This window comes from Oncorhynchus mykiss, chromosome 23 (assembly GCF_013265735.2).
Source record: "Oncorhynchus mykiss isolate Arlee chromosome 23, USDA_OmykA_1.1, whole genome shotgun sequence".
Lineage (NCBI taxonomy): Eukaryota > Metazoa > Chordata > Actinopteri > Salmoniformes > Salmonidae > Oncorhynchus > Oncorhynchus mykiss.
The window spans coordinates 17,504,008-17,528,570 of record NC_048587.1 but is presented as its reverse complement, the minus strand read 5'-3'; the positions used below and the strand labels follow the sequence as shown (position 1 = coordinate 17,528,570).

Sequence of the window (24,563 nt, the reverse complement as noted above, 5' to 3'; positions counted from 1 at the left end):
TAATGTAGGACCACAGTGTGTGACAAGAATACGACATTGAGCAGATCAAACACACCGTTCTGCGGATAAAGTGTGAGTGTTGTGTGAGAAATGGCCTTGTTGATTCTTCTCCCTGACAGGAGCGCTATCGGCAAGATTGCAATTTGGCCGTGCAGCTGTTGAAGTGCAATAAGTCCCATTTCAGAAACCACAAGTTTGCAGATGTAAGTACAGCTCTGATCGTTTAGTGGAAATGATTGAGGCTTGTATATAAAACGTATTCCACTTGTCACAGTGGCATTGTTGGAGCTTGAATGTGTTTTGCACTCCGTAGTGACACTCTTGGATGTGGGAGAGGGGAGAAATGGGGAGAGAGCGGTCGCCTGGGTGATTTTTAAAAAAGGCTGCGGAGCTCTTCACATGTTTTGTCTGACCCTGGCGTCCGAGAGGATGAGGCAAAGAGAAAATCAAAGAGAATCGAAAGAGGATTTTTTTTTTTTTTTTTTTTAAAGCTGAGGTTTGCCTGCCCACTTTATCACAGCTTGTGTGTGTGTTTGAGTGTTGTACATCATAGCATTGATTGCCCATGTGTGTACAATACAGTGCATTCAGAAAGTATTCAGACATCTAGACTTTTTCCACATTTTGTTACATTACAGCCTTACTCTAAAATTGATTTAAAAAAACATTTTTCTCGGATCATTCTACACACAATACCCCATAATAAAAAAGCAACAAATTTGCAAATATATTCAAAATAAACATTTACATAATTATTCAGACCCTTTACTCAGTACTTTGATGACGCACCTTTGGCAGTGATTACAGCCTCCAGTCTTCTTGGGTATGACGCTACAAGGTTGGCAGACCTGTATTTGGGGAGTTTCTCCCATATTTCTCTGTAGATCCTCTTAAGCTCTGTCAGGTTGGATGGGGAGTTTCACTGAACAGCTATTTTCAGGTCTCTCCAGAGAAGTTTGATCGGGTTCAAGTCCGGGCTTTGGCTGGGCCACTCTAGGACATTCAGAGACTTGTCCCGAAGCCACTCCTGCGTTGTCTTGGCTGTGTGCTTAGGGTCGTTGTCCTGTTGGAAGGTGAACCTTCTCCCCAGTCTGAGGTTCTGAGCGCTCTGCAGCAGGTTTTCATCAAGGATCTCTCTGTACTTTGCTCCGTTAATCTTGGGCTATCGAATTGCACAAAGGTCTAAGGCACTGAATCTCAGTGCTAGAGGCGTCACTATAGACCCCGATTTGATTCCAGGCTGTATCACAACTGGCCGTGATTGGGAGTCCCATAGGGCGGCGCACAATTGGCCCAGCATCGTGAGGGTTTGGCCGGGATAGGTCATTGTAAATAATAATTTGTTCTTAACCGACTTGCGTAGTTAAATAAAGGTTCAATAAAAAATAACTTATCTTTCCCTTGATCCTGACTAGTGTCCCAGTCCATGCCGCTGAAAAACATCCCCACAGCATGATGCTACCACCACCATGCTTCACCGTAGGGATGGTGCCATGTTTCCTCCAGACGTGACGCTTGGCATTCAGGCCAAAGAGTTCAATCTTGGTTTCATCAGACCAGTGAATTCTCATGGACTGAGAGACCTTTAGGTACATTTTGGCAAACTCCAAGTGGGCTGTCCTGTGCCTTTTACTGAGGGGTGGCTTCCGTCTGGCCACTCTACCATAAAGGCCTGATTGGTGGAGTGCTGCAGAGATGGTTGTCCTTTTGGAAGGTTCTCCCATCTCCACAGAGGAACTCGAGAGCTCAGTCAGTGACCATCGGGTTCTTGGTCACCTCCCTGACAAAGGCCCTTCTCCCCTGATTGCTCAGGTTGGCTGGGTGGCCAGCTCTAGGAAGAGTTGGTTGTTCCAGACTTCTTCCATTTAAGAATGATGGAGGCCACAATGTTCTTGGGGACATTTAAGGCTGCAGAAATGTTTGTTACCCAGATCTGTTTCTCGACTCAATCCTGTCCCGGAGCTCTACGGACAATTCCTTCGACCTCATGGCTTGGTTTTTGCTCTGACATGCACTGTCAACTGTGGGACCTTTTATATAGACAGGTGTGTGCCTTTCCAAATCATGTCCAATGAATTGAATTTACCAAAGGTGGACTCCAAGTTGTAGAAACATCTCAAGGATGATCAATGGAAACAGGATGCACCTGAGCTCAATTTCAAGTCTCATAGCAAAGGGTCTGAATACTTAGGTAAATAAGGTATTTTTCTTTATACATTTTTGCACATTTATCCTCATTTTTAAACTGTTTTTGCTTTGTCATTGTGGTATTTTGTTTAGATTGAGGTAAACATTTATTCGATCCATTTTAGAGTAAGGCTGTAACGTAACAAAATGTGGAAAAGGGGAAGGATTCTGAATACTTTCCGAGACTTTCTTAGTCTGGAACTGCTATTGATAGCAATGATGTCAGCAAAACTCGAAGCACCCCTCTCTCTGTTCCCACCTCTGGATGAGATTTTCTGGTTGAGATCAAGAGCTACGGAGTTCAGAGCCTACTGGGTAATCAATACATCAGCAAACAAAGGACTTGAAGTCAGTATGATTAAAGAAATCAATCGAAACCAAAGTGTTGTGCTATGACTAAGTCTCTTCAATTTAAATGTTTTTCCTCAAGTGTAAAATCCATTTGATTATTTTTTTCTCCCGTAATTTCACTCCCTAAGACTTGATTAAAAGAAAATGTTTTCGCTACGTGCCAATTGTTTTGAACAATGCCATTACGAAGTTCAACACGGATTAAGAAGGACGAGGCTCCTCTGGGCATCACTTCCATAACCAACAAATATTTGAAGTTTTACTGAGTATGTTTACATGCACACTAATATATCAATATTAAATAGATTATGGCAGTAGGCAGATTATGGAATAGTCGTGTAAGGTCAAAATCGAGTAAGCATACGCTGATTAAAACACCTGGTTTTCTCAGCAATCTTTCAAATTATTAGGAGATGCATACACCTTGATCAGCGTTCCAGCTGTGTATTTGATCAGAGCATGTGCTAGCACCAGCCCAGTGAGCCTCCCTCCTTTAATGTGAGTTTAGTGAATTCGTAAACAACTGAAAAGTATGTGTAGTAGAAGTAGTAATCACATACAAACTTCATATGTGACCGACCGGCTCAATTTGGTCTTATGTAGCAGAATTTGAAATTGTCTTTTTTACATAAAAATAGACAGTATCATACACTGTAGTTGAGAAACAATGGGAAAGTAATTTTGCTTTGAAAGTTGATCAACTTGTAACCCCACTTTTGAGAAAATGGCCCTTGAATGTGTTGGTACACCTACTGGAGAGCTCTTATTTGTCTACACCCATTCAGCATCGTTCACACCCTCTTAAACCCATCTCTTTAAGGATTCACATGTGAGGCCATGTGGTAAATACACGCTATATCAAATAAAATATTTGTCACATGCATAGGATAAAGGTGTAAATGGTACAGTGAAGTGGTTACTTGCATAGTAGCAATATCAAAAACAGAAAGTGTCCAGATAAAAATATAGGTAGCTAGCTAACATTAGGCTATAACTAGCAATGCAAATGGATTTCTGATTCTAATAATATTACTACATAGATCATACACATGACTTTAGCTAGCGAGCCAACATTTGCTAGCTAACTAACAGTACGCTTGAACTTTCTGACAAAATTAGAAACTTCTCAATGTAGCTAGACTCGGAAGTTTACATACACTTAGGTTGGAGTCATTAAAACTTGTTTTTCAACCACTCCACAAATTTCTTGTTTACAAACTATAGATTTTACAAGTTGGTTAGGACATCCACTTTGTGCATGACACAAGTCATTTTTCCAACAATTGTTTACAGACAGATTATTTCACTTATTCACTATCACAATTCCAGTAGGTCAGAAGTTTACATACACTTACAGTGCCTTGCGAAAGTATTCGGCCCCCTTGAACTTTGCGACCTTTTGCCACATTTCAGGCTTCAAACATAAAGATATAAAACTGTATTTTTTGTGAAGAATCAACAACAAGTGGGACACAATCATGAAGTGGAACGACATTTATTGGATATTTCAAACTTTTTTAACAAATCAAAAACTGAAAAATTGGGCGTGCAAAATTATTTAGCCCCCTTAAGTTAATACTTTGTAGCGCCACCTTTTGCTGCGATTACAGCTGTAAGTCGCTTGGGGTATGTCTATCAGTTTTGCACATCAAGAGACTGAATTTTTTTCCCATTCCTCCTTGCAAAACAGCTCGAGCTCAGTGAGGTTGGATGGAGAGCATTTGTGAACAGCAGTTTTCAGTTCTTTCCAAAGATTCTCGATTGGATTCAGGTCTGGACTTTGACTTGGCCATTCTTACACCTGGATATGTTTGAACCATGTATTTTTGAACCATTCCATTGTAGATTTTGCTTTCTGTTTTGGATCATTGTCTTGTTGGAAGACAAATCTCCATCCCAGTCTCAGGTCTTTTGCAGACTCCATCAGGTTTTCTTCCAGAATGGTCCTGTATTTGGCTCCATCCATCTTCCCATCAATTTTAACCATCTTACCTGTCCCTGCTGAAGAAAAGCAGGCCCAAACCATGATGCTGCCACGACCATGTTTGACAGTGGGGATGGTGTGTTCAGGTTGATGAGCTGTGTTGCTTTTACGCCAAACATAACGTTTTGCATTGTTGCCAAAAAGTTAAATTTTGGTTTCATCTGACCAGAGCACCTTCTTCCACATGTTTGGTGTGTATCCCAGGTGGCTTGTGGCAAACTTTAAATGACACTTTTTATGGATATCTTTAAGAAATGGCTTTCTTCTTGCCACTCTTCCATAAAGGCCAGATTTGTGCAATATACGACTGATTGTTGTCCTATGGACAGCGTCTCCCACCTCAGCTGTAGATCTCTGCAGTTCATCCAGAGTGATCATGGGCCTCTTGGCTGCATCTCTGATCAGTCTTCTCCTTGTATGAGCTGAAAGTTTAGAGGGACGGCCAGGTCTTGGTAGATTTGCAGTGGTCTGATACTCCTTCCATTTCAATATTATCGCTTGCACAGTGCTCCTTGGGATGTTTAAAGCTTGGGAAATCTTTTTGTATCCAAATCCGGCCTTAAACTTCTTCACAACAGTATCTCGGACCTGCCTGGTGTGTTCCTTGTTCTTCATGATGCTCTCTGCGCTTTTAACGGACCTCTGAGACTATCACAGTGCAGGTGCATTTATACGGAGACTTGATTACACACAGGTGGATTGTATTTATCATCATTAGTCATTTAGGTCAACATTGGATCATTCAGAGATCCTCGCTGAACTTCTGGAGAGAGTTTGCTGCACTGAAAGTAAAATTGGCTGAATAATTTTGCACGCCCAATTTTTCAGTTTTTGATTTGTTAAAAAAGTTTGAAATATCCAATAAATGTCCTTCCACTTCATGATTGTGTCCCACTTGTTGTTGATTCTTCACAAAAAAATACAGTTTTATATCTTTATGTTTGAAGCCTGAAATGTGGCAAAAGGTTGCAAAGTTCAAGGGGGCCGAATACTTTCGCAAGGCACTGTAGTTGACTGTGCCTTTAATCAGCTTGGAAAATTCCAGAAAATGATGTCATGGCTTTAGAAGCTTCTGATAGGCTAAATGACATCATTTGAGTCAATTGGAGGTGTACCTGTGGATGTATTTCAAGGCCTGCCTACAAACTCAGTGCCTCTTTGCTTGACATCATGGGAAAATCAAAAGAAATCACCCAAGACCTCAGAAAAAAACTGTAGACCTCCACAAGTCTGGTTCATCCTTGGGAGCAATTTCCAAATGCCTTAAGGTACCACGTTCATCTGTACAAACAGTATGCAAGTATAAACACTATGGGACCACGCAGCCGTCATACCGCTTAGGAAGGAGACGCATTCTGTCTCCTAGAGTTGGTGCGAAAAGTGCAAATCAATTCCAGAACAACAGCAAAGGACCTTGTGATGATGCTGGAGGAAACAGGTACAAAAGTATCTATATCCACAGTAAAACGAGTCCTATATCCACAACCTGAAAGACCGCTCAGCAAGGAAGAAGCCACTGCTCCGAAACCGCCATAAAAAAGCCAGACTACGGTTTGCAACTGCACATGGAGACAAAGATTGTACTTTTTGGAGAAATGTCCTCTGGTCTGATGAATCAACAATATAACTGTTTGGTCATAATGACCATCATTATGTTTGGAGGAAAAAGGGGGAGGCTTGCAAGCCTAAGAACACCATCCCAACCGTGTAGCACGGGGATGGGAACATCTCATGTTGCGGGGGTGCTTTGCTGCAGGAGGGACTGGTGCACTTCACAAAATAGATAGCATCATGAGGAGGGGATTTATGTGGATATATTGAAGCAAAATCTCAAGACATCCGTCAGGAAGTTAAAGCTTGGTCGCAAATGGGTCTTCCAAATGGACAATGACACCAAGCATACTTCCAAAATGGTGGCAAAATGGCTTAAGGACAACAAAGTCAAGCTATTGGAGTGGCCATCACAAAGCCCTGACCTCAATCCGATAGAACATTTGTGGGCAGAACTGAAAAAGTGCGTGCGAGCAAGGAGGCCTACAAACCTGACTCAGTTACACTAGCTCTGTCAGGAGGAATGGGCCAAAATTCACCCTACTTATTGTGAAAAAGAACAAATGTTCTTTGGATTGAGGTCAGGGCTTTGTGATGGCCACTCCAATAGCTTGACTTTGGAAGCTTTGGACTGGAAGCTTGTGGAAGGCTACATGAAATGTTTGACCCAAGTTAAACCATTTAAAGGCAATGCTACCAACTACTAATTGAGTGTATGTAACCTTCTGACCCACTGGGAATGTGATGAAATAAATAAAAGCTGAAATAAATCACTCTACTATTATTCTGACATTTCACATTCTTAAAATAAAGTGGTGATCCTAACTGACCTAAAACAGGGAATTTTTATTAGGATTTAATGTCAGGAATTGTGAAAAACTGAGTTTAAATGTTTGGCCAAGGTGTATGTAAACTTCCGACTTCAACTGTACATGGATAAACGCTTCACGGCATACTGGAACCATTTAACTTTGTAGCTACATCTAGTTTGTCACTTCGGTTCACACTGACCGTGGAATGTGTGCAGAAAGTATCCCATGACTTTTTCTACTTGATCTGTCGATAGCGCCGGCTAAATTCAGGGCAACAATATTGAGAAAAGTAGCAAAACTTTTGTAGTTCTCGATGGCTAACGTTAGATCTTTCAAAAATGGAGCGGTAGAAAGGACTGTCAACACATACTGAACAGCATGCTACATGACAGACCAATTGTTTTTCTTGCAAAGCATGTAAACATTATCAAACTATTATATTTATCTTACTATCCACAAAAATAGCATTAGTGTGCATTTAACCGTACTCAATGTCACATGCACAAGTACAGTGAAATGCCTTTTTTGCAAAGCTCTAAACCAAACGATGCAGTAATTAATAACAATGTAATACTAAAAATAACATAAGGTAGAACAAAAACACACAAGCGTTAAGAAGAACATGAAGCAAGCGTACTATGTACAGAGTCAGTCTGTTCCATATTTACAATGTGCAGGGATACTGGAGTGATAAAGTGGACATGTATAGGTAAGGTGACTAGGCGTCAGGATATGATAAAAAAAGAGTTGCAGCAGCGCATATGATGATTGTGTGTGTGTGTGTGTGTGTGTGTAGAGTCAGTATAAATGTATGTGCATGTTGTGTGTGTGAGCAAATGATGAAGTGAGTGTTTGTGTGTTGAAGTGTTTAGGGTCCTGTGAGTGTGCGAAAATAAGGGTTATCGTTTCTGTAGCCATTTTGTTAGCTATTTAGTTATGTATTTAGCTGTCTTATAGCATGGGGATACAAGCTGTTCAGGAGCCTGTTGGTGTCAGACTTGATGCACCAGTACTGCTTGCCGTGCAGATGCGGAGAGAACACTCTGTGGCTTGGGTTGCTGGAGTCTTTAGCTGTTCCGTGCCTTCCTTTCACACCGGCTGATATAGAGGTCCTGGATGGCAGGGAGCTCGGACCCAGTGATGTACCGGGCTGTCCGCACCACCCTCTATAGCGCCATGCTATCGATGGCAGTGCTATTGCCATACCAAGCTGTCATGTCGCCTGTCAAGATACTCTGTGGTACAGCTGTTTATCTTTTTGGGACCCATGCAAAACCTTTTCGACCTCCTGAGGGGGAAGAGGCGCTGTCGCACCTTCACGACTGTGCGTGTGTGTGGACCATTTTAAGTCCTTAGTGATTTGGACACCGAGGAACTTGAAGAAACTGGAATGATTGAGTTGGTGCCATAACCAGCCTCTCAAAGCACTTCATGATTACAGATGTGAGTGCTACAGGGTGGTTGGTACTCATTGTGGCATGAAGCCTTAGAGCATTTGTCTGGTAGAGAAGCATCATTGGGCAGCTTGGTCTTCCTTTGTTATCTGTAATGGACTGTAGCCCCTGCCACATGCAGCAGGCATTGGAGCCTGTGTAGTATGATTTCACCTCCTATATTGTCCTTTTGTTTGTTTTAATGACTCTGCGGACCTCATAGCCGGACTTCTTGTTCTTGTCCTCATCCGTAGCCTCAGGGTTGTCTGCGATAGCTCTGTGTGCAGTAGCCCTGTCCATTAGCGCCAACCTCCGTGTTAATCCAGGGCTTTTGATTGGGGAAGCAGCGGACCTTCACTGTGGGGACAACGCCGCCGATTAATTTCCTAATGATGTCGGTGGCAGGTGGTTAGTTCGTCAAAGTTATCGGCGGAGTCTCGAAACATATTCCAATCAGCGCTTAGAAAGCAGTCCTGTAGCAACATCTCTGATTCTGGTGACCATTTCTCACCTGAGCGGGTCACTGGTGCTTCCTGTTTGAGCTTCTGATGTAAACAGGAAGCAGGAGTACAGAGTAATGATCCGATTTGCCGAATGACGGCCGAGAGAGGGCCTTGTATTCTTGCTTGTGGGTAGTATAACAGTGGTCTAGGACTTAATCGCCCTAGAGGTGAAGAATACTTTTATTTGGAAGTTGGGCATCACATGTTAAACATTGCTGTCAATACTATCATGTTGGTTGTAAGAAATGAACAACTAGGTGCTTATGTCTGGATACACTTGATTTGCAGTTAAGATTTGAATTACATTTCAAATGTAACAGTTTATACTTTTTGTTCAACTGAATAAATAAACTTGTAGACGCCTCATTTTTAGTGCCAAAGTCCGACCCTTTTCAGTGAATTTTAGTGACATCATGGTTTCCACTACCTGTGATATTAACAATCCAATCCCTCTCAGTAAATGAGAGACAGTGTTTGAATGTGCGCCTTAGGTTTTTTTTCCCTCGTTCATTGATCCACAGGGCTACCTGCTGCTCAAACACCTTCAGTTAGTTAGTGTATGAATTGACGGTGCCGTCTCAATGCCTGATGCTCTGGTCTCTAGAGGACTATTACTGCCGATGTGACAACCGTGTTGTCGCTGCAAGGCAGTGACTGCCAGCCAGGGCTATTTTTAAGGGATGTATAATTCTTGCCTGAATTCATACACTGCTCTGTTCGCTACATACTTCAGTCTGAGACTGCCATCGCTGAAGTTGTTTGTGTTGATGTCAAAATGAGGGGTCATCTCTGATTTAGATCATGTCTAACTAATCAGAGGATCAAAGACGAATCTTCAAAATGCCGCTGTACCCACGTGTGTCTTGGCTGTGGCCCAAGCCATTGGCTTCTGGGAGGTTCAGACTAATTGCGGAGAAGAAACTAACGTCTGTGGGCGTGGCGTAGCGTTTGGCTGGAGCAAGGAATTTTGGCAGTTCTGCCATAATTGAATACTGCTGGGAAACCCAACAATCTGCCACAAGCTGCAGGTCTGTTCGCACACCTCATTTTATTCCTTTGTTTTATGATCAGCTTATTTATTTGTGAACTATTTTATTCTCTCTCTATTTGTCAAGCATTAGTTGAAAGAGTGAGCGTTTTGCTTACCTGGTGGTTCTACGCCAAAGGCAACTTTTGTACTTCAACACACATTTCACATGATCTACTTTAAACTTCTCAGGTATTCAAATGCATCCAGATTCAGCAGCTAGTTCAAACACTGATTGCATGTACTCATGCCCTTATTCAACAAGTGAGCTAGCAATTTACCCCCTTGTTTTGTCTGAGCTTGTGAGACTGATTTTGTTATGTACAGTATATGCCACTTAGAAGACACGGGGGGGGGGGGGGGGTAAATTCATTTAGCTATTTGATTTAGAATTTTAGGAGCCCTTTAGGTGTGTGTGTTAAAACATTATTTGATGGAACATTGAATCAGGCTTTACTGCTATTAGCCCATAGAAACGCATTGAATAACAGATTCATACATGGAAAAATAGATGGTCAACAAAAAAATATCTAAAGGTCGTTTGTTTTTAAGTCTCTCTCCTATATCTGAGCAATATAAGAAAGTTTTACACATATTTAACCACTTTTTTTTTAAATGCACTAAACTACCTCCATACTGCCATTCATTTTTCAAACTGGTACCAGGCTACATTCAGTCGAGTCTTGTGGGCGTCGTAGAGCAAAACAACCGTTCGGACACCACAGATGTTTTCATGGCCAATTTTCTGGACGTCTCATGGTCTGACAAACACTGCTGTAGCTCTGCCACCTTCCACCGCAGATGGGGCAGGCCGACATAGGCGGAGGCGGTGAATTGAGACGCAGCCCATGCAAAACTGAGATCTCTACTTTAAACGGGCAGATTTGTATGTGGATTTTTTTTATTACTCTAGTTAGATTTTTGCGGGGCCGTGGACATCAGCTGTGGGGGGTTTGGTACAATGAGTGCATACATTTGTAGCATCTTGGCATTTCAAACATCTTAGCCCTGCCAGCACCAACCTCTTACCAACTAAGCCACTCAGGACCTAGATGAAAACATAGTCGCAGAAAGGGGTAGTTCTTGAAATGGGTCTACAGACTGAGATCCAATTGCTGCAGTGAGCTATTTTTGCAAATACAAACAAGTGAAGTGTCTTGAAGATGACATATTTTTGAAAATCAAAGCATTGGCCATAAGGCAATGTCCCCTTGACAGTCCTTATCCATTATGAGAGAAAAAGTAAGACCGAGAGGAAGCATGATAAAAGTACACCAAAGGGAAACCTGGATAACCATGGTTATAGAGTCCTCCTTGCAAAAGATCTGGCAGTATGGACATGGAGAGGCAAGCAGACAGGCAGGCGGGCAGAGAGACAAACAGGCTGGCAGGCAGAAAGCATTGAGTCATCCTGTGTCCAAGTGAGCTGCTCCCTAGGAGGGGGTCGGAAAAGTAGCCGTGTATACAAATCATCTTATCAGGCAGGCAGCAGCCATCTGTGGGAGATTTGATGGATTCTGAAGATTGGCTAAGGAAACACAAGTCAATTATACAGCATGGCAGGAGTTTCCCAGCAGCCCAGTCCTGAAGCTTATCACTAGAGTGGATTGGCTGTCTGTGAGCACCAATTCACACTGCTGCACATGTGATTGTTCTGAGAGAGCTATGCTTTTGTCTCCCCAGGCATTATGCCATATATAGTATACCCACTTTGCCTCAAACTGTTCCTCTATTGTTGAGTTTATGCGTATTGTTATAATTTGCAGTGAGTAAGCGGTTAGTACAATAGCATGTAAAATGACCATGACTGTGGCCATCAATGGACCCATGCAGATTTGCATCACAATGGTTGTCTGCAGTGCTTATAATAACACAGCCAATGTTTTATAGGAAAGAAGGGTGCTAAAAAAAGGTATCTCGCTCACTGAAGAATGAAACGCAGCAAATATTGACTCTGCGCATCAACTTCATGTCATTGTCAATAAAAGCCTTTGACACTTATGAAATGCTTGTAATTATACTTCAGTATTCCATAATAACATCTGACACTAAAGACACTGAGGCAGCAGACTTTGTGAAAATTTATATTTGTGTCATTCTCAAAACTTTTGGCCACGACTGTATATAACCTTTGTGTCCACATGGATGTGATACAGGAGCTGCTTGTAAGCTCATCATGAGTCATTGACCCATGACTCTTGGCAGCTTGTTTGATCGCTATACGCAATTGGGCAGAGGTCACAGGGGTATGTCGTGTACAATTCTGACCAGTAGAGGAGTCACCTGGCAGCCCTATACAGTTGTATTGATCCTGCCTGGCCCACCCCACTGACCAGAGGAAATGAGGGGGAGGCGGGCGTGCCGATCGTTGCTCACCAGGATCGTTAGGGCATCAGTGAGCGGGGACTGTGGAATCACTTATTCTCTCTCTGCCCATTTTCCACATATCAATATCACAGCCTTGGCTCGTCACACCCAGTATCACCGTGATCGAAGGGCCCTAGATGCCGGCCTTTTTCTTTACTTCAGCTCCTCACTTTCTTTCTTTCTCACCCCCCCCCCCTCCCCCCCTTCAATTATCTCATTGGAGGTGAGCCTTTTTTTTTGTCTTGTTCTCTCTGCTTTTTGTTCCTGTGAACATGGAGTCAGGGACAAGGAGACATTTGGTGGCCAGGGAAGAAAGGCAGCAGGAGACGGTCTCCTTCACAGCGCTGACTGATAGATCCCACTGTTCTCTTCCATTCACATATCAAGCATCAGACACCCCCGTGATGTCTAACCTGGCAGCCGTGTGTTAGTGTCATTCACTGCTCTTACACAGAGAGACTGATCCACTACAGGATCACATCAGCTCTTTTAGAAATCATCTGGAACTGTAATTGACAATCGTGACGCCACTCGTATCCCACTGAGATGTGCCACTTTCTAATTTGGATCGGAGCACAAAGTCCTTGCATGGGAGAGATATGAGTGCTAAGTCTTTGCCACTTGGTTATTAGGGAAAGTTAAAGCTTAATGCATTTGACATGATAATCTAAATACTCCCACTGCGAGCTCTTAAAGTGGAATCACATGCTGTTTAAAAGCACAGCAAGTCGGGAAAGATTTGTCAGCCCTTGTGAGATGCAGATTTTTTAATGTTTTATATATATATTTCCACACTGAGGTTGGAATAATACTGAAGAATTTCAGCCTGTTTTGGTGGGATGGAATTTACATGAGCAATAAGAAAGAATTCCAAAATTCTCTGCCAATAACAGCTAGTTTTCAGTTTCCCCCTCCCCACTCAGACAACTTCCAGACAGTCCTAGCAAAATTCTTGCTTGAGAAATTGCTCTTTGCAAAGAAGCTATTTTTTTTTCTTTTTGACCATTTTAATTGAAAACAATCACTGTACTTAATTGTTACCTAGAAATGATTTGATATTGAGATAAAAACAGCTACATTGGACCTTTTTAAAGTAGTTGCAGTTATTTGAGGGAATTGGGAGAGAGTGCAGGTGGGGGAGTTGTTCTCATTATTAATTAACATGTTTTCTTTACATCTAATATTAAGTACTTTAATGTTCAGAAATTCGTTCTGAGTTTGACATGTCTTTGCCCGTCTGCAAAACCTGTCACGTTTTGTGTTTGTCTCCTCTTGTCTTCCAGCTGCCCTATGAGCTGCAGGACATGGTGAACAAGCACATGAAGGCCAGTTTGCCGGATAAGAGTTCCCAGGGGGCCCAGGGCCAGGACTCCGACACCATGAGCCTGACGCCCGCCGACGTGGTGCCCACCTCAGTCATTGCCCGCATCCTGGAGAAGCCTGAGCCTCTGGTGCTCAACTCTGCCCAGTCCAGCAGCAGCGCAGGCCGGCCCCAGGCAGAGGACGTGTTTGTGCATGTGGACATGACTGGGCCCCAGGCAGGGGGAGGGGGTAGAGAGAACGGGGGTCCCGGTCACAGCAGCAGGGCCCCAGCCCAGAGCAGCCAGGCCCATGAGCTCCTCCAGCAGAACGGCATGTGTCAGAGCCAGAGCAGCCTGTCAGCAGACGGCCAATCAGGAGAGGAGGGTCGAGAGGGTGGTGCCTTCGAGAAGCTCAACCCCTACCCAGCCCCCCCTCCGCCCCACCCCCTCTATCCCGGCCGCAAGGTGATCGAGTTCTCCTCGGACGACAAGGTGAAGATCCCCAAGAACAGCCCCCTGCCCAACTGCACCTACGCAACACGCCAGGCCATCTCCCTCAGCCTGGTGCAGAACGACGAGGAGAACGAGCGCCAGCGCACCGTGCCAAACAGCCCTGCTGTGTCGGACGGTGGCTGGCGATCTGGGACGTCCTCCTCCTCAGGGGGAGGGGGGCAGCGTGACCCCTGCCGCACCCCTACTCAGCTGGACACAGCAGACCCTCTCTCCAACCAGTCCAGCCCCTTCAGCAGCCCCCCTCAGCCCCCCAGCGCCTTTGCCAGCTCAGGTAGCTCCGAGGAGGACCTGCTGGCCAACTGGCAGCGCATGTTTGTGGAGAAGATGGCACCATCCTCTGAGGGCACCCTGGTCAACCGCACCTCCTTCAGCAGCGAGACGGTCAAGGACCTGGAGAGGACCCGGACCGGCAAGCCAGTGGGCGGGGGTTCCGACAGGGGGGCACTACGGGGGGCCTACTCAGACGGGGAGGAGGGGTCCTCCACCCGCAGCTGGACAGCAAGCCGAGAGTCTAGCCTGGACACTGACACCAGCAGCATGGCTGACCTCCGCACCAGGAGGGGGCATTATGGAGCAGACTTCTCCACAGAGGAAAGCGAGCAGCTGCTGATGGCCCTGGACCCACTGGACAACGACCGAGACAACACCAGTGGTGACACCGTGTCAACGGCCATCACTGTGGAGACCAGCCCGGCGGAGGCCAATAGGAATGATTTTGTGGACGAGACTGGGTCTGTAGGCAGTTCTGCAGAGGAGAGAGACATCCTGCCACAGGACTTCCCCGTCAAAGCCCCCCGGGTCCTGGCAGGGCTAGAGGACTACACAAAGAACACCCCTCCCCTTCCCGCAAACTCCTCCACTTCCACCCCCGGCCGACCCCTGAAGAGTGTAAAGAGGATGGGAGTCCACCACCTGCACCGCAAAGACAGCCTGACCCGGGCACAGGAGCATGGTAACCTGCTGGACTGAGACTAGGGGACTTTACTCCTCTCACTTCATCAGTCATCTGACAGACTAACTTTTCAATGGTCTGTGGACTCTTTATCTTACCAGAAAAGAGATGATTCGTGTTGGTCCTTCCTTTGTCCATGCTGCTGTCTCTCATGAGTTTAGTCAGGAAATACACACATTCTCTAGTAACCACATTCAAGAGCTGACTGTTCTTTAAAAGATATGTGCGATGCCTGGCTGCCGGTTGAATGGTAAAGAGCTGACTGTTCTTTAAAAGATATGTGCGATGCCTGGCTGCCGGTTGAATGGTAAAGAGCTGACTGTTCTTTAAAAGATATGTGCGATGCCTGGCTGCCGGTTGAATGGTAAAGAGCTGACTGTTCTTTAAAAGATATGTGCGATGCCTGGCTGCCGGTTGAATGATAAAGAGCTGACTGTTCTTTAAAAGATATGTGCGATGCCTGGCTGCCGGTTGAATGGTAAAGAGCTGACTGTTCTTTAAAAGATATGTGCGATGCCTGGCTGCCGGTTGAATGGTAAAGAGCTGACTGTTCTTTAAAAGATATGTGCGATGCCTGGCTGCCGGTTGAATGGTAAAGAGCTGACTGTTCTTTAAAAGATATGTGCGATGCCTGGCTGCCGGTTGAATGGTAAAGTTTGCGGTGTTCTTTCCTTCGTTTTCCACTGTAAACCTACAATCTCCTCCAGTAGCAGAACAAAGGGTCCTACAGGGGTTTCTGAATGAGGTTAGTTTTCTGTCTCTCAAACACTCCAAAAGTGTTGCAGAGAGGAGAATGGCGACAACAGGAGATAGCCATGCAGGGTCATTTCCTGTGTGTAAACATCCAGCCAGTGTGTGTTCTCCTGGAACAGCCCAGACGGTGCAACGTTTCATCTCGTGTCTTGAGATGATCGGCGATATGCAGGATGGAGGGAGTTGTTGCCTTCTCCCTTGTTTGTTCTCTTTTACCCTGGATCCCCCCTCCCCCCTAGAGAAATGATATGTCATGCAGGAATCTGATAACAGGAGAACTTTACCTCCATCTCTGAATGGACGAATGGTGAAGAGGGCAAGCACTTGCAAGCGCATGCTGTTGTCTGGTGTGAGTGGATGGTGGAACGGACCCCCACACAGACTCTCAGTGCCTATCCCTCTCTGTCTGAGGGGGTTTCTAACCCCCCAATTCCCAGAAAATATCTATTCTGATGCCCCTCTGAAGCACCTGAAGTGTGCAGCAGTCTGTTGAGCACCCACTCTTAAGGGCTCTCTTTTCTGTAATTGGTCAACTACACAAGAACTAGGAAGGTCACCCTCAATGAATTCCTGAAATTGTCGGTCTCACTCAAGTTTATTTTCTCAATAACACATAGTTTTCATTGATTTATCTTTCTATTATCGTAATTGTTACCTTTTTCTATTTCTTCAAATCGCTTCTTCATGAAAATAATTTTGATTTTGACATTTCGATTTTTATGCAACTATTTTATGGCTGAGGTCTGGACATAATATGCCGTTGATGATCGAGAACAGTCAAAGTATTTCTACTCTTTCACTTTTGTTCTGTTATTGATCTGTCATTGGATTTAGTCATCTATATTTTCATTTCAAGAAACAAACAGGCCTATAGTTCTATCGTTAACTCTGGTACTTTACATGGGGTATTACAAAGGAAGACCTAAATGGCATGAAACACAGTGTTTTTCAGAAGAACCACGACAACCTTCAAGGCATTTTTGTGGATGTGTTTTGGAAATATTCACTAGGCCCTGGGGGGGGGGGGGGGGGATAATTCTCCTTGAAGATGCCTTCAATTCTCATTGTGTACCACTTCTGTTAGCAATGTATTCAGTAACAACATGTTTCCAGAATATCAAAGTGACAAGGAATAATCGAAGGCGAAAGGTCTGCATGGTATGACAGGGCTGGTTGATGAGATTTTTGCTATTTCTTTACCGTTGACAATTTCCTGATCAGGAAAGTATTTGTGTTGGTGTACTACCCAGTCTCCGTTGTAAGGGTTCACAGAGGATGTTATACTAGTAACTAGTGTGAAGAGGAGAATGATTTGATATGTTTTCCTCTGTGTTCAGCCAACCTTTTAAGTATTTAATCAGTGTGCTTATCAGATGTCCCCACCCCTAGATATTTTGGTGGAGAGAGTTCAGATCATTTGAAAAAATGCAAAGTTTTAATCTTTGTCCCTTTCTAAATACAATACCTAATCTGGAATGTAATCATGGCTTCACAGTATTTGGCATTTATTTTCGCTATAGGTCCATTTTCATCGACATAATTTTAGATTTTCTGGATTGATTTTTGATTGTGTGCGTGTGTGTTCCTTTTGGACTTTCATTTGGTCCAGTATATTCAATTGACTTACCGTTCTGTATTTAGCCATGTTGAATTTGTCTTAATTGTAATCCATAAAATGTGTTCAGCATCAGACATTCTCTATGTACAGTTGAAGTCGGAAGTTTACATACACTTAGGTTGGAGTCATTAAATCTCGTTTTTCAACCACTCCACAAATTTCTTGTCAACAAACTGTAGTTTTGGCAAGTGGGTTAGGACATCCACTTTCTGCATGACACAAGTTATTTTTCCAACAATTGTTTATAGACAGATTATTTAACTTATAATTCACTGTATCACAATTCCAGTGGGTCAGAAGTTTACATACACTAAGATGACTGTACCTTTAAACAGCTTGGAAAATTCCAGAAAATTATGTCATGGCTTTAGAAGCTTCTGATAGGCTAGTTGACATCATTTGAGGTGTATCTGTGAATGTATTTCAAGGCCTACCTTCAAACTCAGTGCCTCTTTGCTTGACATCATGGGAAACATTGTAGACCTCCAAGTCTGGTTCAACCTTGGGAGAAATTTCCAAACGCCTGAAGGTACCAGGTTCATCTGTACAAACAATAGTATGCAAGTATAAACACCAGCCGTCATACCGCTCAGGAAGGAGACTCGTTCTGTCTCCTAGAGATGAACGTACTTTGGTGCGAGAAGAGCGACTCAATCCCAGAACAACAGCAAAAGACCTTGTGAAGATGCTGGAGGAAACCGGTACAAAAGTATCTATATCCACAGTAAAACGAGTCCTATATCGACATAACCTGAAAGGCCGCTCAGCAAAGAAGAAGCCACTGCTCTGAAACCGCCATAAAAAAAGCCAGACTACGGTTTGCAACTGCACATGGGGACAAATATTGTACTTTTTGGAGAAATGTCCTCTGGTCTGATGAAACAAAAATAGAAATGTTTGGCCATAATGACCGTCTTTATGTTTAGAGAAAAAGGGGGATGCTTGCAAGCAGAAGAACACCCATCCCAACCGTGAAGCACAGGGGTGGCAGCATGATGTTGTGTGGGTGCTTTGTTGCAGGAGGGACTGGTGCACTTCACAAAATAGATGGCATCATGAGGAAAGAAAATGATGTGGATGTATTGAAGCAACAGCTCAAGACATCAGTCAGGAAGTTGAAGCTTGGTCGCAAATGGGTCTTCCAAATGGACAATGACACCAAGCATACTTCCAAGGTTGTGGCATAATGGCTCAAGGACAAGAATGTCAAGGTATTGGAGTGGCCATCACAAAGCCCTGACCTCAATTCTATAGAAAATGTGTGGGCAGAACTGAAAAGGCGTATGCGAGACAAGGAGGCCTACAAACCTGACTCAGTTACACCAGCTCTGTCAGGAGGAATGGGCCAAAATTCACCCAACTTATTGTGGGAAGCTTGTGGAAGGCTACCCAAAACGTTTGACCCAAGTTAAACAATTTAAAGGCAATGCTACGAAATACTATTTGTGTGTATTTAAACTTCTGACCCACTGGGAATGTGATGAAATAAATCACTCTACTATTATTCTGACATTTCACATTCTTAAAATAAAGTGGTGATCCTAACTGACCTAAGACAGGGAATTTTTGTTAGTTTTTCACAATTCCTGACATTTAATCCTGAGTTTAAATGTATTTGGCTAAGGTATATGTAAACTTCCGACTTCAACTGTAGCTTTAGTACATAATAAGGATGATTGAGGCAAAAGTCTGCATTTTCATTCATGTATTTGTTTGCCTTTCTAATGGCTTTTTGATTGCGTGGTTATGAAGCCGGATACTGTCCTGCTGTTTTATTGATCCCAGATTGACAGCTCACAGTGAAAGCCCTTCAGTATAAGGCAGTAATCCAGTATGAAGTCACACACCTCATGCAGTGTTCTTAACTCTGAGTCAGACTCTAAGCCATCTGCTTGTATTTGTTCATGCAACCCTCTGTGGGCTGAAGACGGTGTAATATCATATACGGTGCATTTTGAAAGTATTCAGACCCCTTCACTTTTTCCGCATTTTGTGGCGTTACATCCTTATTCTAAACTGGATTAAATTGTTTTTTCCCTTCATCAAATCTACACACACAATACCTCAAAGACAAAACCCCAAAAACATTTTGCAAATGTTTTTTTTTTTTTTTTTTTACTAATCTCACACTTACATAAGTATTCAGACCCTTTACTCAGTACTTTGTTGATGCACCTTTGGCAGCGATTACAGCCTTGTAGGATGCTACAAGCTTGGCAAACCTATATTTGGGGAGTTTCTCCTATTCTTCTCTGCATATTCTCTTAAGCTCTGTCAGGTTGGATGGGGAGCATCGCTGCACAGTTATTTTCAGGTCTCTCCAGAGATGTTCGATCAGGTTCAAGTCCGGGCTCTGACTGGGCCACTCAAGGACATTCAGAGTCCCGAAGTCACTCCTGCGTTGTCTTGGCTGTGTGCTTAGGGTCATCGTCCTGTTGGAAGGTGAACCTTCGCCCCAGTCTGTGGTCTGTGACACTAGGCATTCAGGCCAACAAGTTCAATCTGGGTTTCATCAGACTGCTCTGGAGCAAGTTTTCATCAAGGATCTCTCTGTACTTTGCGCCGTTGATCCTGACCAGTCTAGCAGTCCCTGCCGCTGAAAAACATCCACACAGCCTGGCCACTCTACAATAAAGGCCCGATTGGTGGCGTGCTGCAGAGATGGTTGTCCTTCTGGAAAGTTCTCTCATCTCTACAGAGGAACTCTGTAGCTCGGTCAGAGTGACCATCGGATTCTTGGTCACCTCCCTGACCAAGGCCCTTCTCCCCCGATTGCTCAGTTTGGCTGGGCGGCCAGCTCTAGGAAGAGTCTTGGTGGTTCCAAACTTCTTCAATTTAAGAATGATGGAGCCCACTGTGTTCTTGGGGACCTTCAATGCTGCAGGAATGTTTTGGTACCCTTTCCCAGATCTGTGCCTCGACACAATCCTCTCTCGGAGCTCTACTGACAATTCCTTCAACCTCATGGCTTGGTTTTTGCTCTGACATGCATTGTCAACTGTGGGACCTTATATAGACAATTGTATGCGTTTCCAAATCATGCCAATCAATTGAATTTACCACAGTTTCCAATCAAATTGTAGCAACATCAAGAATGATCAGTGGTAACAGGATGCATCGGAGCTCAATTTCAAGTTGCATAGCAAAGGTTCTGTATACTTATGTAAATAAGGCATTTCTGTTTATTTTTTTATTTGCAACAATAAAAAAATGTTTTAAACTTTTTGCTTTGTGATTATGGGGTATTGTGTGTAGATTGATGAGGAAAAACTGTATTTAATCCATTTTAGAATAAGGCTATAACATAACAAAATGTGAAATGTGAAGGGGTCTGAATACTTTCTGAATTGCCTGCACTTACATTTTGAAGACAAATTAAATGATCAAAGATGATAAATGCAACAACACTTCATGATTACGACGGAGGGCTTTTGCCGAGTACCGTGTTTCCACAAGGTTAGAAAAGATGCGCCAGTAAACTCTGTCCATGCCGCATTATAAAAATGCCCTAACCGCCACCTAATTCTGATCTGGAACACAGACACCACCTAGAAATGTTCATCCTTGATGTCTATTGAGCCTACCTTCTTACAATATATGTATAGATGTGAGTTTTAGTCCCCCCCCCCTGTTTAAACCTCTATTCTTAGACCAACAAGTAAAAGCCACATATCAAGGAACTAGCATCATTGTGCTGTAAAGTCCTGTGCCGCCGCCAGTCACTGGTGTCATACGAGGTAACTGTGTTCCCTCCAGAGCGAGATGAGTCACCAGATCCCGGTATAGAAGTCTCTCCACATACTATATCCAACACGCTGGAGGCTTTCTGCTGCACTCCTGGTCCCTGAATAATTCAACGCCATTTTCTTCAGTGTAACGGACCGGGACCCTGGATCGCGGGCCCCCAAATCCACACGGTTCACGTCACTCCACCCTCACACTTTTTAAACCTCTTTTCTTTTGCTTGGAGTCTGCTTATTGGTCTTTTTCATTATAAATGGTGTTAATAGCCCATAATTAAGAGTTGTAACAACCCTTTACTAAATTATTCATGTTTTATTACCCTCAGAAATAGGGCTCTAATACTTCAAAAAGGAGTAGAGTAGTCTGTCATGGTCTTCAACATGGACATTTATGTTTTTAATATTTCATGGGCTTATCAGATGTGCTGTAGACACAGTTTCAAATACAGAAATGGAAATGGGGAAAAAAAGAGGGAATTGAATGTGCAGGCTCCAATGTACTAAGCAGTATAAATAGGCCTTTATATCTGGTCTCCTGCAACTTTAATGACTCCTCTTTCGTGAATATAATTGAACACATCTCTGCTGACGCGTCTCTTCTTTGATCCAAGGTCGCCTTCCCCCGAGATGCTCCACTCGCGTGGAGCGTTTTAAATTTAGTCTGAGAAATGTTGGCTTCGTCACTCCTTTTATCTGATGCGGTGGAATAAACACACTAGTCATGACGGTAATCCCTCTGTGACGGTGACCTTTTAACAGGTAGCTCGCTCAGTTATTTTCACGATATAGCTTTTAGTCTGAGCATGATTTAAACAGCATGCCAGTTGGTTCACAGGAGCCTTGTCTCCATTGTGACAGTTTTGAGACAGCGCCAGGGGTTTATTGGAAATATTGATCTGCAAGAATATTTGAACAACTGGAGTGTAAAGTATTACATTATACAATTCGAAAACCCTGGCTCTACATATGAATACAGAGACAGGGTTTACTGTGTAATATCCCACACAGACGGCGTAATCATACAATCTGAGCTTGATGACAAAGCCAGTCCCTGCACGAGGACGTTGGCATTGCAATTACATGGTTCAGGAATACTAATAAAGATGCTGTCACTGTCTTCTCACGTCAATATATGCCTCCATTGTTGTTTGTTATTTACATCTTATTCATGTCTACATTTATGGTGTTGAATTCTCCCATTGATATGAATGAAATGCATGTTATAGGCCAGGGCTGCCCCAAACCCTCTTCCCGGAGATCTACTGTCCTGTAGGTTTAGTCCAACCCTAATTTAGAGGTTCTGATTCAGCAGCTAATTAGAATCAGGTGTGTTAAATTAGGGTTGGACTGAAAACCCACAGGACAATAGATCTCCAGGAAGAGGGTTGGACTGAAACCCCACAGGACAGTAGATCTCCAGGAAGAGGGTTGGGCAGCCCTGTTACATGCCTAATTCAGCACTTTATTTTATTTGGCTGCAGGTGAATTATTAAGTATATGAAATTGTGTTTAATGGGGATAAATACTGGTATACCTATAACTTTTTTGATTCTAGGGGACACTGCAGTCTGTGGTACCTGATGGACGCCATTGCGAGGAGACTAAGGTCTCAAGTCCAGACTCACCCAACAGTGAATCCAGTTCTGTTACTGGGTTCATTCACACAAACCATGTCTACCTGTCTTGCATGGAGTTAAGTGGCAATCTGATTATTCTCTCATACTGAGAAAAGTGGGCTCCGTTATGTTTTTCTTTGGTTGCATATTCATCACTCTCCCGCTGCAGTGTCTGTTCTTTCATGGCTTTGTAGATTTCCTTTCTTTTGTATGTAAGCGGGCTAAAAATGTTCTCCCTGTTAAAAAAATACTTCAAAGACAATATTATACACAAGACTGTTAAACCTGTACTAATTTTATTTTCTGAATTTGTAAACTGATGTATATTTTAAAACAAATAAAATATTTTAAACTTTACTTTTGTGGTCTGGTTATGTAGCCATGGATGTTAATTTAAGCAATGTTAGGTCAACATTTTGAATTTCAACGATATGATGTGCCACTTTTCCCTTGTAAGATTAGAACTCTTATCCAGGGGTGCCCCCTACTGATAACTGTCATTGAGGAACACTTTCAAAATGTTAGTCCAGTTGGAGGTTGAGGTTTCCCCTCCAATGATTAACTGAAAAGAATTCAAACATAAAAACCAAAAGACTAAACCCTCTTGTGATGTGTGTGAATGATTTAGACGTTATTTGGTAGACAAAGGTTCTCACCGAATGGTAAAACCTAGGTGATTAGAGCTGCATCAAAAGAATACGATCTGGTTTCAGCTCAAATTCGATTTCCATGGCTGAAATTATGCTTTCATTGTCTGAGAAAGGGGACAGCGATGAAAAAGGAACCCTAATCTAATTAAATGCTTGTATTAGACAGGAGATTCTTCACCTCAGAGGCATCTGATTGCATAGCAGACAATCTTGTCTTTGCCAGTATTGCAGCTTTCATGTTTGGCATGGTCCAGCAGTGAAACAGCCTGCCTCCCTGTGGGCATTCTGTCCTCCTCTCTATAGGAATCTCTTTGTGTGGCATCCAATGATGTTGACTGCAAGAAGGTCAACAATCTGCTCATGAACAATACGTTTGTAAGTAGCCTACTTACAGCTGCCGTCAGTCCATTACATTGCTATGATAACATTGAAACTAATGGCTGTGCCCTTGATGCCAATTTTATCATGCCACCAGGTGTTGGGCCCTCTGAGCACATGTCCAGCGAGGGGTTGCGTATAGTGATACACTGGAAAACAGTCTGTTTGTCCTGATCACTTAGCAACTTGGGAAATTGATCCGAGATGTCCATTAATTATGGATATCTGTTTCCACTCATTATTTAGCTGTCCTACGGGAATGGAATGCTTTGTATTTATGCCACCCAACATCAGAAACCTGTCTCACTAGATTACTCGGTAGATCAGTGATAGATAAGAGTCCTTGGGAATTGATTACCAACCAAACTGAATAGGAGTTGTGGAGAGTGATGGATTTACGCTTACATGAGAATGTGCTGTTCTGCAACGTGCATCGAAATGAATGGCCGCTAATTCCTGCTTTCTATTTCTCTTTCATGCAGAGATTCTGTATCTTCGAAGCCTTCATGCCTTAACCTTGACGTGTTGTACCCTCCGTCCAAAACATCACAAAGAAAACAGATGCGTTAATATATCAATGATAATAGTCTCCTATAGAATGTCATAACGTAGTTAAAGTTAGTACTATGTCCATAACGTCACCAAACACACTGGAGAGAGACAGTAAGATGTATTGATGTGAAGGTTTGCAAGAAACCTCGAATATCATAACGATATGGGCCAGGCTAGAAATACATGTAGGCACAAGGGGCTCAAACAAGGGGATTTGATGGGGATAATGGCTGTCCTAGTAAGCACCACTTTGGCTGTGGGGATGATGAGGA

The 24,563-nt window shown here is 43.3% G+C and overlaps 1 protein-coding gene across 5 annotated transcripts in view; it reads left to right on the top strand.

Moving 5' to 3' along the window:
• The window catches only part of LOC110502357 (tight junction-associated protein 1-like), a 136,229-nt gene extending 119,018 nt beyond the window's left edge, over positions 1 to 17,211 (top strand). For 4 of the 5 annotated variants that reach the window (XM_036959651.1, XM_036959650.1, XM_036959653.1 and 1 more), the window contains 2 exons: positions 120 to 203; positions 13,499 to 14,998. In XM_036959651.1, the coding sequence (XP_036815546.1) occupies positions 120 to 203; positions 13,499 to 14,998 (1,584 nt within the window). Of the gene's footprint in view, positions 1 to 119; positions 204 to 13,498 lie in introns of all 5 variants that reach the window. The other variant, XM_021580316.2, reaches the window with a different exon arrangement.
• The last annotated feature ends 7,352 nt before the right edge of the window (positions 17,212 to 24,563 follow it).